A 17,668-nucleotide genomic window follows, 5' to 3' on the forward strand; every position below is an offset into this window, starting at 1 on the left:
AACAGATCAATCTATAAATCCTTCAACAGTTTCTCATCACACCTCCTTGCTTCTCAAAATGGAAAACCCTTCAAAATTATTAATTTTACAGAAGATGAGATTGCATCTGTTTACAGTACAACTTCATTAAGTGCTTGGGTTCTCCAGTATGCACTTCCTCGCTAAAGACTCAGTGAGAGGGAAATCATGACACTTTTTCATAAAATATCGCCTCATGAAACGCTTCCAAGTTAGGAAGAATTATATAAAATGATATGTTATTCTTTTAATACATACATTTATAGCATACTTTATTTTATTTTTTTAAAGAGGGACTTGATTTTTAAAGAGAAGTAGAAATCTAAGAATTCTGGATATTGGAAATCACATACTAAACAATTTTGACACATTTGGGAATTTTTCTAGAATTTTTATGAACAAAAAAGGGTTCTTTCAGGGACTTGTGGCTATTTCGTTTTAATTAATTATTTAATTGATAGATTGGTTAGTAAATCAGTTAGTTGACATTTCATTCCCGTACAACAGTCTCAGATAATAAATGGATATTTACCTAATTCTAACTATACAGAAACTATGTTGGCAAGAATATCCGCTGAATTTCCCTCCCATCTGGCCTTCACCTTAATCTTATTTCTAACTGTAATGAATTCAGAGATGAAAATGACCATTCTGTTAGCAAATATTTATATGATTTTATTACATTCCTTTAAGTAAGTTTGTACCTGTTTAGACTTCTACTTCTCAATATAGTTAATAAAGCTGTTTTTTTTAATGTAAAAGCCTTAAATTCAGAAAGAGCTTTACTGTATAGTTAGATATTCAACAAATTTAAATAACATTCGTTTATTCATCAAATACTTATTGAATACCTGTTAGGTGAGAATTTATGAGTCTGAAGAAGGGAAAACAAACTTAATGTACTTTAATACTGATCAAAAGCTCATCCTTGGAAAACTGTAATCAGTGGTTGCCTCACTGTGGAAGGAATAGGAAAGTGGCCAAAACAGTTCTGGAAAATAATCGAACCTGAATTTTTCTATCTAGTTCTATCATCATACCTAAAGAAAGCAAGAGGCCATTAAAAAAGACAGGAAAGAAAGAAAAGAACAAAATAGATATCAGAAGAGACTCTGAAAGTTGCTCTTGAACGTTGAGTAGCTAAAATGAAAGGAAGAAATGAAGTGAAAGAGCTGAACAGAAGATTTCAAAGGGTGGCTCAAGAAGGCAAAATATTATAATGACATGTGCAAAGACCTGGAGTTAGAAAACCAAAAGGGAAGAACACACTTGGCATTTCTCAAGCTGGAAGAAATGAAGAAAAATTCAAGCCTCGAGTTGCAATATTGAAGGATTCTATGGGGAAAATCTCAAATGACACAGGAAGCATCAAAAGAAGATGGAAGGAATACAGAGTTACTATACCAAAAAGAATTGGTCAACTTTCAACCATTTCAGGAGATAGCATATGATTAGGAACCAGTGGTAGTAAAGGAAGAAGTTCAAGCTGCACTGAAGGCATTGCTGAAAAATAAGGCTCCAGGAGTTGACAGAACACCAGTCGAGATGTTTCAGCAAAGGCATGCAGCGCTTCAAGTGCTTACTGGCCTACACCAGGAAACTTGGAATTCAACTACCAGGCCAACTGATTGGAAGAGATCCATATTTATGCCTATTCCAAAGAAAGGTGATCCCACTGAATGCAGAAATTATTTTACAATATCATTAATGTCACATGCAAGTACAGTTTTGCTGAAGATCATTCAAAAGCAGGTGCAGCCGTACATCAACAGAGAGCTGCCAGAAATTCAAGCCAGGTGCAGGAGAGGACATGGAACCAGAGGTACCACTGATAATGCCAGTGGTATCCTTTCCTGGCCGAAAGAAGAGAATACTAGAAAGATATTTACTTGTATTTTGTTGACTGTGCAAAGGTATTCGGCTGCACGGATACCATTATGGATGACATTGCAAAAAAATCAGAATTCCAAAACACTTAATTGTGCTCAAGAGGAACCTGCACACAGATTAGGAGGCAGTCGTTTGAGTGGAACAAGGTGATACTGCATGGTTTAAAGTCAGGAAAGGTGTGCATTAGGGTTGTATCCTTTCTCCATACTTAGTCTGTATGCTAGACAAATAATCCGAGAAGCTGGACTATATGCAAAAGACCAGGGCATCAGAATTGGAGGAAGACTCATTAACTTCAATATGCGGATGACACAACTTTGCTTGCTGAAAGTGAAGAGGACTTGAAGCACTTACTCTTGAAGATCAAAAGCTACAGCCTACAGTGTGGATTACACCTCAAAATAAAGAAAATAAAAATCCTCACAACTGGACCAATAAGGAATATCATGATAAACGGAGAAAAGACTGAAGTTGTCAAAGATTTCATTTTACTTGGATCCACAATCAACACCCATGGAAGCAGTAGTCAAGAAATCAAGACACATTGCATTGGGCAAATCTTCTGCAAAAGACCTCTTTATAGTTGTTTTAGTCATCTAGTGCTGCTATGACAGAAATACCACAAGTGAATTACTTTAACAAAGAGAAATTTATTTTCTCACACTCTGGTAGGTTACGAGTCCAAATTCAGGGCGTTGGCTCCGGGGGAAGGCTTTCTCTCTCTGTTGGCTCTGGAGGAAGGTCCTCAATCTTTCCCTGGTTGAGGAGCTTCTCAGGCACAGGGACCCCATGTCCAAGGGACACACTCTGCTCCTGGTGCTGCTTTCTTGGTGCTGTGAGGTCCCCAACTCTCTGCTTGCTTCCCTTCCCCTTTATCTTTTGAGAGATAAAAGGTGGTGCAGGCCACCCCCCAGGGAAACTCCCTTTACTTTGGATCAGGGAGGTGACTTGAGTAAGAGTGATGTTACAATCCCATCCTAATCCTCTCAACATAAAATTACAATTACAAAATGGAGGACAACCACACAATACTGGGAGTCATGGCCTAACCAAGTTGATACACACGTTTTTGGGGGGCTTAATTCAATCCATGACAATAGTGTTAAAAAGCAAATATGTCACCTTGAAGACTAAGATGCACCTGACTCAAGCCATGGTGTTTTCAATTGCCTCATAAATGCATGCGAAAGCTGGACAATGAATAAGAAAGACTGAAGAAGGGTTAATGCGTTTGAATTATGGTGTTGGTGAAGAATGTTGAATATACCATGAACTGCCAACAGAATGAACAAATGTTTCTTGGAAGAAGTACAGCCAGAATGTTCCTTAGAAGCAAGGGTGAGGAGACTACATATCACATGCTTCGGACATGTTACCAGGAGAGATCAGTCCCTGGAGAAGGACATAATGGTAAAGTGGAAGGTTAGCAAAAAAGAGGAAGACCCTCAACAAGATGGATTGACACAGTGGCTGCAACTATGGGCTTAAGCATAGCAATGGTTGTGAGAATGGCACAGCACCGGGCAGTGTTCCTTATGTTGTACATAGGGTCGCTATGAGTTGAAACTAATTCGATGGCACCTGACAACAACAGAAACAGTTCTATCTGCCGTTTTTGTTTTAAATTATGACCTTAGATATTAGATGTGCCCTTATTCTTTTTCATATTTTCCTTCAAATTCATACTTTCTCTTGCCTTAATAATCTCCTACTTCTCGATCACATAATTAATATTTGTATATTATGCATGCTCAGGTAATTTATGAAATCTGGTCATTTAGGTTTTAGCAAGGAGCCCTGGTGTTACAGTGGTTAAGTGCTTGTCCGCTAACCAAAAGGTTGGCAGTTCAAACCCACGAGCCACTCCTTGGGAGAAAAGACCTGAAGATCTGTTCCTGTGACAGTTACAGCTTAAGAACCCTATGTGGCCATCCTACTCTTTCCAATGTGTAAGCAGCTCAAGGGTACACAACAACTGGTTTTAACAGTGCCTTGGAACTTTGAAAGCAGTGAGGGAATGATGCAATCAGAGGAAAGCCTAATAGGTTCAGGTTAGCATGTCGGTGTCACCTAGACTTTATGTTGCCTTATCTAATGCCTAATTCTATTATCATTTAATTGAATTAGTACTGCAGAGGGAATAAAAACACCATGGTTGAGGCTAAAGCATATTCTGTTTATAGATGCTTTGCGTAATAACTCCAACTAACTCATTCTCTTAATGCATTGCATTTTTTGTGTGTGAGAGAAGCTGGTAACTGCTGTAATCCCAGTGCTGTAATAGTGCCCTTTATAGCTCAAGGCTTCCCCCGTCCCCTTCCCGGGGTCTTCATACTGGAGATGAAGCTTGTCGTAGTATAATGCAGTGCTTTTACGTTTAAGGATCCTCTTTAAATATTGCTGTGTATTGGGCTTAATTTGAACTAGGAAAACAATGAAACAACCATTGGAGCAAATCATTGCACATTGTCAACACATAAATAAGGAAATGTTGGCCAGTCATTTGTTTGACAATTCCAACAAAATATTTACATAAAGGTAAGAATAGGCTAATTTAGGAAATTACGTATACCCTATGTGATTGTTAGCTTTCAAGACAGACAAATCGACTAGATCCTATCTAATTATGCCACAGAGTAGTCCTTATTGAAAACTCTGGTGGTGTAGTGGTTAAGTGCTAACCAAAAGGTCTTCCGTTCGAATCCGCCAGGAGCTCTTTGGAGACCATATGGGGCAGTTCTACTCTGTCCTACAGGGTTGCATTATTTTTGTTCATTTAAGCTAGAGTGGATTTCTTATATTTTCATATGACCACTCTGTCCCTCCTAATGTTATTGTTCGTACCTTCTAAAAGATGCAATTCAATATTTGCACTTTTGATTTCTTGATTACTGATTTATATTCTCTGCGTTAATTTGTTCAGAATATTTTTGTAAAGGCACTTAACTGGTGACTATTATAGTTGATCTTGGAGTCCCTGGGTGCTGCAAATGGTTAGCTTGCTCCACTGTTAACCAAAGGATTGGCAGTTCAGAGGTGCCTTGGAAGAAAGGCTTGGCAATCTACTTCAGAAAAATCAGCCATTGAAAGCACTATGGAGCACAATTCTACTCTGACACACCTGGGATTGCCATGAGTAGGGATTGACTCAACAACAATTAGTTATAGTTGATCCTATTTTTTTTTTAAATCGTAAGAAAACAGTTGAAGCTGTACCACCACCACTAAGACTGAATGTTTAATTCAACATTGTTTTGCCTTAGTTTTTCAAGACACATAAGCTAAATATATTTCTGGAATCAAATAAAAGCCTCTAGCATTGGCAGGGGCTACCAGTAAATACATTCCTAATTACTTGTTTTTGGCAGTGGTATCTCAAATACAACAGAAGTAACCATTTGGAAGCTGTCGTGAATTGGCAGGTCGTCAAGCAAAAATCATTCTCATTAATTTTAGTTTTGTTAAGTTTATCTCCTCCCAAGAGTTGGAGGTCTCAAAGCGGGTAATTGAGCTAGCACAGCCAAAACGTTACTATTTCTCATTGCCCCATATGCGTGATCAATAATTAACTCCCAGAGGCTTCACGGTCATTGTGAGAGAAGTTGAAGTTTTTCAAAATATAATATGAAATGAGAAGAAAATGAATATTTTCAGTAACTACTCATGTGATAGATACTGAGCAAACTTTAGTAAAATGACTCAGCAACCATCATACCAGTGATCTTCTGGTGAGGCCACATTATTTGCTTCCTAGAGCTAATTTGTTTAGCAAAATACATATGATGGCTACATACAGGAATTCATCCTGTTTAAAAAAGGCAGAAGCCAAGTAATCTTTTCATTTGTCTTAAGAGTTTAAATATTTTACGTGTGTGTGCACACGCACGTGGTTCATGTGCCCCGAGAATCTTTACTACGTATTATCACATCAGCATTTTCTGTAATTTTTGATAAAGTTTACACTTTGAAAAGTTTCTATGCCTCCTTCCATTATACCAAAAAGAAATTAATCAGGTCAGAGTTTTTAAACAGTGCTTTTCAGTCTGATAAACCTGAAGACATTTTCGGTGGGTGGCACCAGAATGTCTTCTGGAGTAGGATTTCATCGGGAATAATCAGGAATGGGAGAAAGGAAATGAGGGAAGTTGAGGAGAGATGTTTGTATTTTATGAATAGGTGTTTGATTGCCCTTTACAATTTCCCAGCTGTGGAATAGCTGCCTTTTCCGAAACACTTTAACTGAAAGACCACGCAGTGTCTTCTGGCCATTGCGCTCCTGCTTTATGTCCAGTGGAGATCGTTGTTGGAGCTGTTGACCTTAATAAAAGTCTGACTTTCTCTAAGATAAGATAGGAGACAAATTCCCAGAAGTCTGGTTGCAGGGTTTTTGTGTGGTCTCGATGAGTTTTGATTTACAGACACTAGATCGTTGTATACATAACACAACCAGCATGACCCAAGCTTGCCATATTAAAACTAGAAAAAAATCATATCTAACATTTATTGAGTACTTACAGCATGAAAGTAATTGTTCTAAAAAATTTTAAGGCATTATCTCATTTTAAACCTCAGAAAAACTCTGTGATACAAGGTAGTATTTTTCCTATTTTATGGATGAGGAAACTGAGGCACAGATGTGCTAAAGCACAAACGAGCCCAAAGACACACAGATACCAAGTAGCAAAACCAGGATTTGAACCCAGACAAATTGTTCCAGAGCATGTACTATTAAAGAATATGACATGCTGCTTCACAAGATTGTTGTTGTTGTTGTTGTTGTTGTTGTTGTTAGGTGCTGTCGAGTCAGTTCTGACTCATAGTGACGCTATGTACAACAGAACGAAACACTGCCCCGTCCTGCGCCATCCTTACAATCACTGTTATGCTTGAACCCGTTGTGGCGGCCACTGTGTCAATCCACCTCTTTGAGGATCTTCCTCTTTTCTCCTGGCCCTGTACTCTGCCAAGCATGATGTCCTTCTCCAGGGACTGATCCCTCCGGACAACATGTCCAAAGTATGCAAGATGCAGTCTCGCCATCCTTGCTTCTAAGGAGCATTCTGGTTGCATTTCTTCCAAGACAGATTTGTTCGTTCTTTTGGCAGTCCATCTTCCTTATTCATTATCCAGCTTTCACATGCATATGATGTGATTGAAAATACCATGGCTTGGGTCAGGTGCATCTTACCCCTTCAAGGTGACATCTTTGCTTTTCAACACTTTAAAGAGGTCCTTTGCAGTAGATTTGCCCAATGGAATGTGTCTTTTGATTTCTTGACTGCTGCTTCCGTGGGTATTGATTGTGGATCCAAGTAAAATGAAATCCTTGACAACTTCAGTCTTTTCTCCGTTTATCATGATGTTTATTGGTCCAGGATTTTTGTTTTCTTTATGTTGAGGTGTAATCCATACTGAAGGCTGTGGTCTTTGATCTTCATCAGAAAGGGCTTCAAGACCTCTTCACTTTCAGCAAGCAAGGTTGTGTCATCTGTATGACGCAGGTTGTTAACGAATCTCCCTCCAATCCTGATTCCCCATCGTTCTTCTTACAGTCCAGTTTCTCAGATTATTTGGTCAGCATACAGATTGAATAGGTATGGTGAAAGGATACAACCCTGACGCACACCTTCCCTGACTTTAAACCACCCAGTACCCCTCGTTCTGTCCGAACAACTGCCTCTTGACTATACGTACAGGTTCCTTATGAGCACAATTATGATCCACACAGTCAAATGCCTTTGCATAGTCCATAAAACACAGGTAAACATCTTTCTGGTATTCTCTGCTTTCAGCCAGGATCCATCTGACATCAGCAACGATATACCTGGTTGCACATCCTCTTCTGAATCCAGCCTGAATTTCTGGCAGTTCCCTGTCGCCATTTTTGAATGATCTTCAGCAGAATTTTGCTTGCGTGTGATATTAATGATATTGTTTGTTAATTTCCACATTTGGTTGGATCACCTTTCTTGGGAATAGGCATAAATATGGATCTCTTTCAGTCATTTGGCCAGGAAGCTGTCTTCCATATTTCTTGGCATAGACAAATGAGCACCCCCAGCGCTGCATCCATTTGTTGAAACATCTCAATTGATATTCCATCAATTCCTGGTGTCTTATTTTTCACCAATGCTTGCAGAGAAGCTTGGACTTCTTCCTTCAGTACCATTGGTTCCTGCTCATAGGATACCTCCTGAATGGTTGAACATCGACTAACTCTTTTTGGTATAATGACTCTGTATATTTCTTCCATTTTCTTTTGATGCTTCCTGCATTGTTTAATATTTTCGCCATAGAATCCTTCACTATTACAACTCGAGGCTTGAATTTTTTCTTTAGTTCTTTCAGCTTGAGAAACACCAAGCCTGTTCTTCCCTTTTGTGTTCTATCTCCAGCTCTTTGCACATGTCATTGTAATACTTTACTTTGTCTTCTCGAGCTGCACTTTGAAATCTTCTGTTCACTCCTTTTACTTCATCATTTCTTCCTTTTGCATTAGCTGCTTGACATTCCAGAGCAATTTTCAGAGTCTCCTCTGACATTCATCTTGTTCTTTACTTTCTTCCCTCTTTTTTTTTCATGTATGATGTCCTTGATGTCACTCCACAACTCGTCTGGTCTTCAGTCATTAGTGTTCAATGCTTCAAATCTGTTCTTGATATTGTTTCTAAATTCGGGTGGAATATACTCAAGGTCATATTTTGGCTCTTGTGGACTTGCTCTGATTTTCTTCAGTTTTACTTGAACTTGCATATGAGCAGTTGGTGGTGTATTCCACAGTCAGCCCTTGGCCTTGTTTTAACTGTTGATAATTGAGCTTTTCCATTGTCTATTTCTACAAATGTAGTCAATTTGATTCCTGTGTATTCTGCCTGGTGAGGTCCATGTGTATAGTTACCATTTATGTTGGTGATAAAAGTTATTTGCAATGAAAAAGTCATTTGTCTTCCAAAATTCTACCATTTGATCTCCAGCATTGTTTCTATCATCACGACCATATTTTCCAACTACCAATCCTTCTTCTTTGTTTGCAACTTTTACATTCCAATCACCAGTGATTATCAGCGCATCTTGATTGCATGTTTGATCAATTTCAGACTGCAGAAGCTGATAAAAATCTTCTATTTCTTCATCTTTGGCCTTAGTGGTTGGTGCTTAAGTTTGAATAATAGTCGTATTAACTGGTCTTCCTTGTAGGCGTATGGCTATTATCCTATCACTGACAGCATTGTACTTCAAGATAGACCTTGAAATGTTCTTTTTGACAGTGAATGCACCACCATTCCTCTTCAAGTTGTCATTCCCAGCATAGTAGACTATATGATTGTCTGATTCAAAATGGCCAATACCAGTCCATTTCAGTTCATTGATGCCTAGGATATCGATGTTTATGCATTCCATTTCATTTTTGACAATTTTCAATTTTTCTAGATTCATACTTCGTACATACCAGGTTCTGATTACTAATGGATGTTTGCAGCTGTTTCTTCTCATTTTGAGTTGTGCCACACCAGCAAATGAAGGTCCCAAAACGTTTACTCCATCCATGTCATTAAGGTTGACTACTTTGAGGAGACAGCCCTTCCCGAGTCATCATTTGAGTGCCTTCCAATTTGGGGGGCTCATCTTCTGGCACTGTATCGTAAAGTGTTCTGCTGCTATTCATAAGGTTTTCACTGGCTAATTCTTTTCAGAAGTAGACTGCCGGGTCCTTCTTCCTACTCTGTCTTAGTCTGAAAGCTCAGCTGAAACCTGTCAGCCTTAGGTGACTCTGCTGCTTTCTGCATACTGGTGGCATAGCTTCCAGTGTCACAGCAACACACAAGCCCCCCCAAGTAAGACAAACTGACAGACACATGGGGTTCACAAGATTGGGTACTATGATTTTTTTTTTTTTTAATAACTTAGAGCTTCCCAAACACTTCCTGACAGATATACTATTATTCACGAAATGCATTCCTGTCATTACAAGCATTCCGAGAGAAAATGATAACATTCTTTTTTCCATTTCCATTTACCCAAACTCAGGCAAGCTCAGTAGTATAAGGCTTAAATCTCTTTTTATAGGGTATTTTAAGTATATTTCATCAATAGTCTTATTATAAAATATACCACATTTATATTTATCTGATTTTTAATTATTAAAGTTCTTGTCAAAGTTTCCATGTAACGTTTTCTTCAGGGACCTTGCTGGATTTGCTGATGAACTATTGTAAGTTGCTATTTGCAATATAAGTGCTAGTTATTAACTTTCTGTAGGTATATTGTATGTTTAATAAATAGCAATACAAATTTTTAAAAGACTTAAGACTGCTTTTTACTTCTATTTAAAAAAATTATTCTAAACATTTAAAGCAATGGAATTGTCACTGTAGGCTATGAAAAGGTTTTAATTGCTATCCATTCGTGATGGAGTCACTGTAGCATTAGTTTGGGAGAAATGGCGTCATCTTACCTTCTTGATTTCATGTGTCAAAATCTTCTAAAATACGTGAATCTGTCAAGAAGATGTCTTAAGTAAACTCTTGGTGACCATGAGTTGCAGCCCTGCTAGCTAAGTGAGATGTCTGAGACCCTAATCAACATTCTCAACTTCATTGATTAAAAAAAGAGCTTCTGGATCCAAGGGCACACCACTTTTCAGGTTTTTTTATAATCAGTCTCCTCACAGGGTGAGAGTTTATTTTAAATTTGCATCAGGTGAGAAATAATAATTCTATGTGTTATTAACACCCTGTTGTTTTTTGGTGGGAAAGTGTTGAAATTTCTTTTCTGTTTTCTATTTTATTTTTATAGATGTTCGAAGAAGAACAATTTATGAGTACCATCGAGTAGAGCTCCAAATGTCAAAAATTACCAACATTTCAGCTGTGGAAATGACTCCATTACCTAGTAAGTTAATATGTGAACATAGCTAAGTGGAAAAAATAATTTGCCAGCTTGATTACCTGCTCTGTTTACCAGTAACTATAACATTGTATTTGACAGGGATGGGTATTTTGACCCTGAGTGTATATGGGGATGGGTAGGTGATTTTTTTTTTTTTTCTGGTTGAGCAATCACTTTTTTGATTCATGCCAACAAATCAGTCTTGATGAATCATATGTTCCTTCCTGTTTCCTAGCGTGTCTCCAGTTTAATGAGTGTGGCCCCTGTGTATCTTCTCAGATTGGTTTCAACTGCAGTTGGTGTAGTAAACTTCAAAGGTAAAAAATACCTTTAATAATAATAAAAAAATTAATGATTAAAACAATGTTTATTGGCTCTACCTTGCCATTGAATTTTAGTTGTATGTCAGGTGTATAGATTATATGTGTAGTACTATATGTATATGTGTAAAAAAAAAAAATACCGTGACCAAAATGCAACAAAAAAAAGCTTAAAACTGGGAATTTTAATATTTCTCTTTGCCTGGTTTCCTCAAAATTACCAAGAACCTCCATAGTCAATAAGATCATTATCTGACATACTTTATAATCACTGTGGGGCTTAATGTATTTGATAAGTGTAACTGATGAACCTATAAAAATGATGCTCTGATCCTAAGTCTATAGGAAACATGATACGAGATACCTTCACTAGAGCAAGCCAGGTCTATGTATAATCATACACATATTCTTAGTAGGTGACTATAAAATCTAAAAGACTACTACCTAAAATTAGAAATATAATTTGAGGCTGAGAAATGAAGTGACACTAAGTGGGCTTTACGTAAATACAACAGATGGTTTTGGTCCCCCCTCCGTTACAGCTAACTGACTTTGGAACTTAAGCGGCACAACTTGAATACCAAAGAAGCTTTTAGCATCCCTAAACTTTTTCAGAGACTGAATGATCATTTGTTGGAGATAGTGGGTGAAGAGAATTTTAAACGTATTCCATTATTTATTTAACAATGTTGCTCATCTGTTGTGTCCTAGGCATTGGGAACACAGCAGTGAATAATACAGATGTGGTCCCTGCCCCAAGGAAGCTTTAGGCATTTGGGTTTAAGTCCCCTTCTCATCTTCAGATCTATGAAAAATACGCTGCTTCTCCCAGGTGGAGAAATTAGTTCACGCCATTAGTCAATTGTTGCCGCATCTGAACTTTCTGTTGTGTAACAGCCTGTCTTCTCATCTCCTGGCTGCAGCATCTGCTGAGATGATAAAGGCATGTTCGGGAATAGTTTAAAAGTTTTTGAAGCAAAAGGGTAGAATTCCAATGGATATGCCTTGTTAGCAAGCTTTAGGGAACATTCTCAATCAGCTAACTTTGGGATAAGCTCTGAATTACTGTGAATAAAACAATATTACTTATAATAACTTCTTGTGTCCTTTTCAGTTTAATATGTTGTTTCAATAATTTCCTTTGTGAAAAGAATTTCAAATGATCAAAAAGCAAAGAGGCAGTTATCATTTTTAAAATAGATTTCAACTCAGCTGTAGATCCAGAGTGAAGGAACTACTATAAAATCAAGGATTTATTGTTATTAACATTCAAATTTGGTTAGATTTCATAAAGATTACATGTATATTAGTATTTATTCACAATCTGTTTAGATAACAACCAAAGTAAATCTAAAGAGATGGCATTTTAATATGTATGTTTATAAGTCTTCCTGAGCTCAGGCATGAAAAATGGTTTGGGCTGTGTACCGACTTCAAGATCCAGTTCAGTGTTTACCTCCTCTGAGAAGTCTCCCTAAACCACCAGTCTGTGTGAGGTGGCTGTAGTGCCACCACATCCTGGGCAAACCTCCATTATCAGCAGTTAGCATTGGGCTTGGGGTGCTTATTCACTTGTCTGTCTCCTTTGTAAGGCTCTGCATTTGTTGAAGGCAAGAACTGTATTCTATTTGTCCTTATACCTCCAGAGCCTAAGAAGGTGCCTGGTATTGCAGAAGAATGGATGCATAAATTAGTCATGATCAGGTTCCAAATGAAGGAATCATGATTAGGTTTGTCCAGGAATGAGTGTGTTCCGGGATGTGAGACTTTCACTTTTAAAACCAAGAAAGTTCCGTGAAAACCTGGACAAGTTGGTCGCCTTAGCCAGAGTACTATTAGGTTAATTCACTCATGAAATAGTGTTATCATAAATGAAAGTTTTGGAGACTAGTCTAAAATTCTACCTTCCTATACTTATTTCATTTTTGGTTTCATATTTTTGCTGGGAATATGTTTATAGTTCCAAACAACCAACTTTCACGATCAAAGGATATTCATAGGTTGGATCTACAAGTTGTTGACACTCTTATTGAGAGCTTTCTCAGTCAGACATCGTGCTAAGTACTTTTCGGATAGCATATTTAACTCAGACAACATTTTTACAGGAGAGGCAACTAAAGTGTATCAAAGCTAAGTTACTTGGGCTGGCTCTCACATATCTTAAGTACTTAGCCTGGAATTAAACCTTGATCAAGCGTGACCCCCAGGCCTATAGTCTTAATGCCTTACATTAAGGCAAGTGTTCTGCTTCACACTTGCCGGGCTGCCAGTGCACTAGGCAAACTAGTCTTCATTGCATTCTGAAAAAATAATAGACTTACTACTGAAAAATAAAACTTTTTATAATTGATGTGGTAAGAAAGTTACCTGCTTTTGAAATTGACACGAAAAGAGCATAGGGGATCAAGCAAAGCATAAAACTTTTGTATATTATTGAATTCATAGTGTTTTAATGATTAATAATAGAGAAGAGAAAGTGGCGATACATATGAGTAAGGAAGGAATTCATCAAAGAACACTGTTAAAATAACTCTGAAGTTTCTGCATGTTACCGTATGGGATTTTGTTTCATACTAAGCACTGCTTTAAAATCTCGGATTTATTCTTAATTCTTCAGCAACCCAGTTATATACATATCAAAACCTGTTTAATTAATTGGTTTAACTATGGCTCATTGCACTTTTGTTCAACTTAATTTCCCCACTGCATTTTATTAATTTCTCCTTAGACCTGTAAGCTTCAAAACTTTGGTTTTCCTGCCCAGCAGCATTTCCCAAAACTTTAGAGCTTTTATTAACAAATTCATTAAAACAAGAGAAGTCTTATCCTAAGTGGCTCAAAAATTGCCTCTCAGATTTTTTTTTTCCTTCCATCGCTTTTACTTTCTCCTTTGTACGCGTTTATCCCTGGATGATAATAAGTTGATGGTGATTACTGAACTCTCAAATTGAGTTTGTTCTAAAAAGATAAGATAATTTTAATTGGTTTGTTCATTTCATTTAATTATCAATTTTTCATGGAGTGAAAACTAAGAATGTAATGGCCTACCCAAAGTTTAAGAGAATTTGAGTTATAGGGAGACATAATGGGATCCAGGATCAAAAGTGTTTACTTAGAATAATTGGTCCATTTCTTCTAGGCAGGAATGCATTTGTTTCTTCACTACAATTCAGAATATAAGAGATAGTTGCATCAATCACTTTCAGCGGTATCTTACATCTTCATTGATTCAACAAAAATTTTTGAGTTGTCTCTATATTTAAGTGACTGCTGTAGATGTGGATTCAGTGGTGAACAAAACAGACAAAAATCACTTCACTCATAGAGTTGACATTTTTAGTATGGTCACATAAATTTTAAACAAATGAGAAATAGAGTAAATAGTGATAGATAATGCTACGTAAAAAAATAAGTAAACAGGGTGATATAAGGGGAAATATAGCAAAATTGGTCTGAATAACAGGTGTTCTCTTGTAGATATCATGCTTAAATGGCCTTGCCCTTATGAACAGACCATGGCTTCATCAGCCATCCATCCTCATCCAAAAGCTTTTTTTTTTTTAATTGAAATGTATTTTGACCTCAAAGTATTCATTCATTTACTAATAAATTTATTGGATAACTTCTACATAACAGGCACTGTTCTAACACAGAGGAAGTTGGAATAATAACCAAGTATTAATCAGTGCCTTGACTCTCATGGAGCTTAATTGAGCAAGCTGGAAAATAAACAAAAGAATAATTAAACAAAAAAGTTAGATGATGATGAGAGATCTGGGGAGTTTAATAGAGCTAGTAGTTGCTCTGGACAAGATGGTAAGGAAAGGCTTCTCTGAGGAGGTAACAATTAACTGGAGATCTGAATGATAGGAGGCCAGCTACACCAAGGTGAGGGCAAAGAGCTTTTCAAAGACACTGACTGGCAAGTGCAAAAGCCCTGAGGTGGGTTCAGGCTTAATCTGTTGAGGAAATGAAAGAAGGCTAGTGAGTTGGGAGCATTGTGGGTAGAGTATGGAAGAACAGTTGGTATCAGATTAGGTCAGGAACAGTGCCAGGGCATGGGTGGCTTTGTAAGCCAAGAAGGGTTTTATTCTAAAGGTAATAGAAACCTTAATATTTTAGAGCAAATTAAGCAGAGGAGTGATATAATTTCATTTTATTTTGAAAATGCAACTCTGACTGCTCTGAGGAGAATAGGTTTTGAGTAGGGAGGACAAGCACGAATGGAAAGGAAAAAAAAAACAGTGGAGAATGTGTACAGTAGTCTACAGGAGAGATGATAGTAGCTTGGACAAGGATGATATTTATGGAAACAGGTAGAGATATTGAATGTTAGATACATTTTGAAAGGAGACAGATACTACTGATGGATTAGAAGTAGAGGAAGAGGGGAAGATAAGGATCTGAAGGAATATGGAAAGGTAAGGATCAAGGATACTTCCTAGATTTTGGGTTTCTTTGAGCAAATTGATGGATGGTGGTGCTTGTTTTTTGAGATAGGTAAGATGGCAAAAGAAGCAGAGACTGAGGTAGATAATGAGTTTAGTTTGGGACAACTTAAGTTTGAGATGCATATTAGACTTCAAGTGGAAGTGTTGTTGTACTTAAGGTGAGGATATAAGAGCTAGGCATTCCAGAAAGAGATAGTATTTAAATTCAGAAGGTGAATGAGATCACATAAGGAGACTGTGTGAATTGAGAAGAGGTTCCAGGAACTAGCCTTGTGGCATGGGATAACGAAGAATGGTGTTAATTTTTCATTATATTAAAGTATTTTTATTATATAAAAAATTCTCTACAAGACTGACTTCATTTGTAAACTTTCACTTAAAGCACAATAAAAATTATTAAAAAAAAAAAATTCTCTACATAGAGAACACCTCTGAAAAGATACATAAGAGACTAACATTTGTCTCCAGGGAAACTATCCTGAACAAGGGAGAGGCCCAAGAGTGAGTGTTATTTTCATTAGGTATTCTTTCTTTCATTTGAAATTTGTCACATGGAGTTGAGCTAAGGAGGAACGAGAAAAGGAAAAATAAGAGGATATGAGCTCCTTAAAGGGTAGAAACACTCCATTATTCATTTTAGTGTCTTCCATAGTACCCAGCATAGATATCCAGCACATATGGTTGGATTGGATTATGCAGATAATTGAGGCCAGAAATTTCTGCTTTCCTAAGAAATTCTGATTGCTCACTTTAGCTACTACTATCCATTGGCTTTGTCAGTGTCAACCAAATGACTATAGACAAAACTAACTGATACATGGCATATGAGGTCAACATTCACAATTAAGCACGTTGGACATCGGGGAGTTAGTTTCTTGGTTCCTAACTTTTAAAGGTTTTTTCCCCCCTTCTTATGTTTGCTTAGCCCCAGTCAAAGTTATAAGACTGATATCTGTCATAAAACTTGGAATAAATATACTCCATAATTCATAAAAATAAAAAATGGAATAGGCAAACCCCTATTAACAGTAAAGGCATGCGTCTATAGAATAATGGTACAACATATTTATTTAAGAAGAAAGATGAGATGAGGGAGAGAAAAAACATTTCCTAACAACTGCCCTATATATTTTTGACCTCGTTATTTCTATTGCATTTCCCTGAGCATACTGCGGTTCTGGCCATTATTTTCCATTGAATGAGTTGAATTCCTCTGCAGCAATAAAAAGAAACAGAAAGCATCACATGTATTTCAAAGAATTTAAAAATACATGTAAAATCAGAAATATTGGGTAACCAATAGAAATATGAAATGTATTGCCAACCAAAATTAATTAAGGTGGGGAAAAAAAAAACTTACATAGATACAGCTAATTTTTTTAAATAAAATTTCATATCATAAGCTTATTTAGATTACAGATATTAAATTATCTAAGTTTGAGGGGAGAGAGAGAGACAAAGAGAAGACATATAAATGGTGCGTCCCATTCCACCCTCCCCGCATCAGTAACCGTGTTTCCGAGTAAGAGCATCAGGGAGAAGTGCCTTTCCCTCCACTGGCCTTGTTCCTATGGTCCCCTTAAAGTGGACACATTTACAACATTGAATGTGACTCTAGTATTTAAAGAAACAATGGGTATTTTACATATAAAACCCTCTGCCATCAACTTGATTCATACTCATAGCAACTCTATAGGACAGAGTAGGGTTTCTAAAGCCATAAATCTTTACAGAAACAGACTGCCAGTCTTTCTCCTAAGGAGAGGCTAGGGGTTTGAACCATGGGCTTTTCAGTTAGCAGTCAAGCACTTAGCGACTAAGATACCAGGGCTCCTCTTTTTCATACAGTTTAGTCTTAAAAACAAACCAACAACTTCTTTATAGGATCAACCAAAGATCCCATAGTACATTCTGACATTAGAGAAAGAACCAGGCTTATTAGGAACTTTTCTGGTTCTGGGTTTTATGTCAGGCTTCTGAAGTTGTTGGACTAAGGGAATTCCAAGTGTAATTTTGACTCTCTGTGTTTTGCTTACTTACCTCAAGAACTAACTCTCACATAAGGGGCAACTCACTGTAATCTTTAGGGGGCGTCTGAAG

General features: G+C 37.2%; 1 protein-coding gene across 1 annotated transcript in view; it reads left to right on the plus strand.

Annotated features, from left to right (window-relative positions):
• Nucleotides 1–17,668, plus strand: part of PLXDC2 (plexin domain containing 2) — a 540,324-nt gene that overhangs the window by 393,119 nt on the left and 129,537 nt on the right. The window contains exons 8-9 of the mRNA XM_064284902.1: nucleotides 10,705–10,800; nucleotides 11,033–11,114. Of these exons, the coding sequence (XP_064140972.1) occupies nucleotides 10,705–10,800; nucleotides 11,033–11,114 (178 nt within the window). The remainder of the gene's footprint in view (nucleotides 1–10,704; nucleotides 10,801–11,032; nucleotides 11,115–17,668) is intronic.

Source organism: Loxodonta africana, chromosome 4 (genome assembly GCF_030014295.1).
Source record: "Loxodonta africana isolate mLoxAfr1 chromosome 4, mLoxAfr1.hap2, whole genome shotgun sequence".
Taxonomy (NCBI): Eukaryota; Metazoa; Chordata; class Mammalia; order Proboscidea; family Elephantidae; genus Loxodonta; species Loxodonta africana.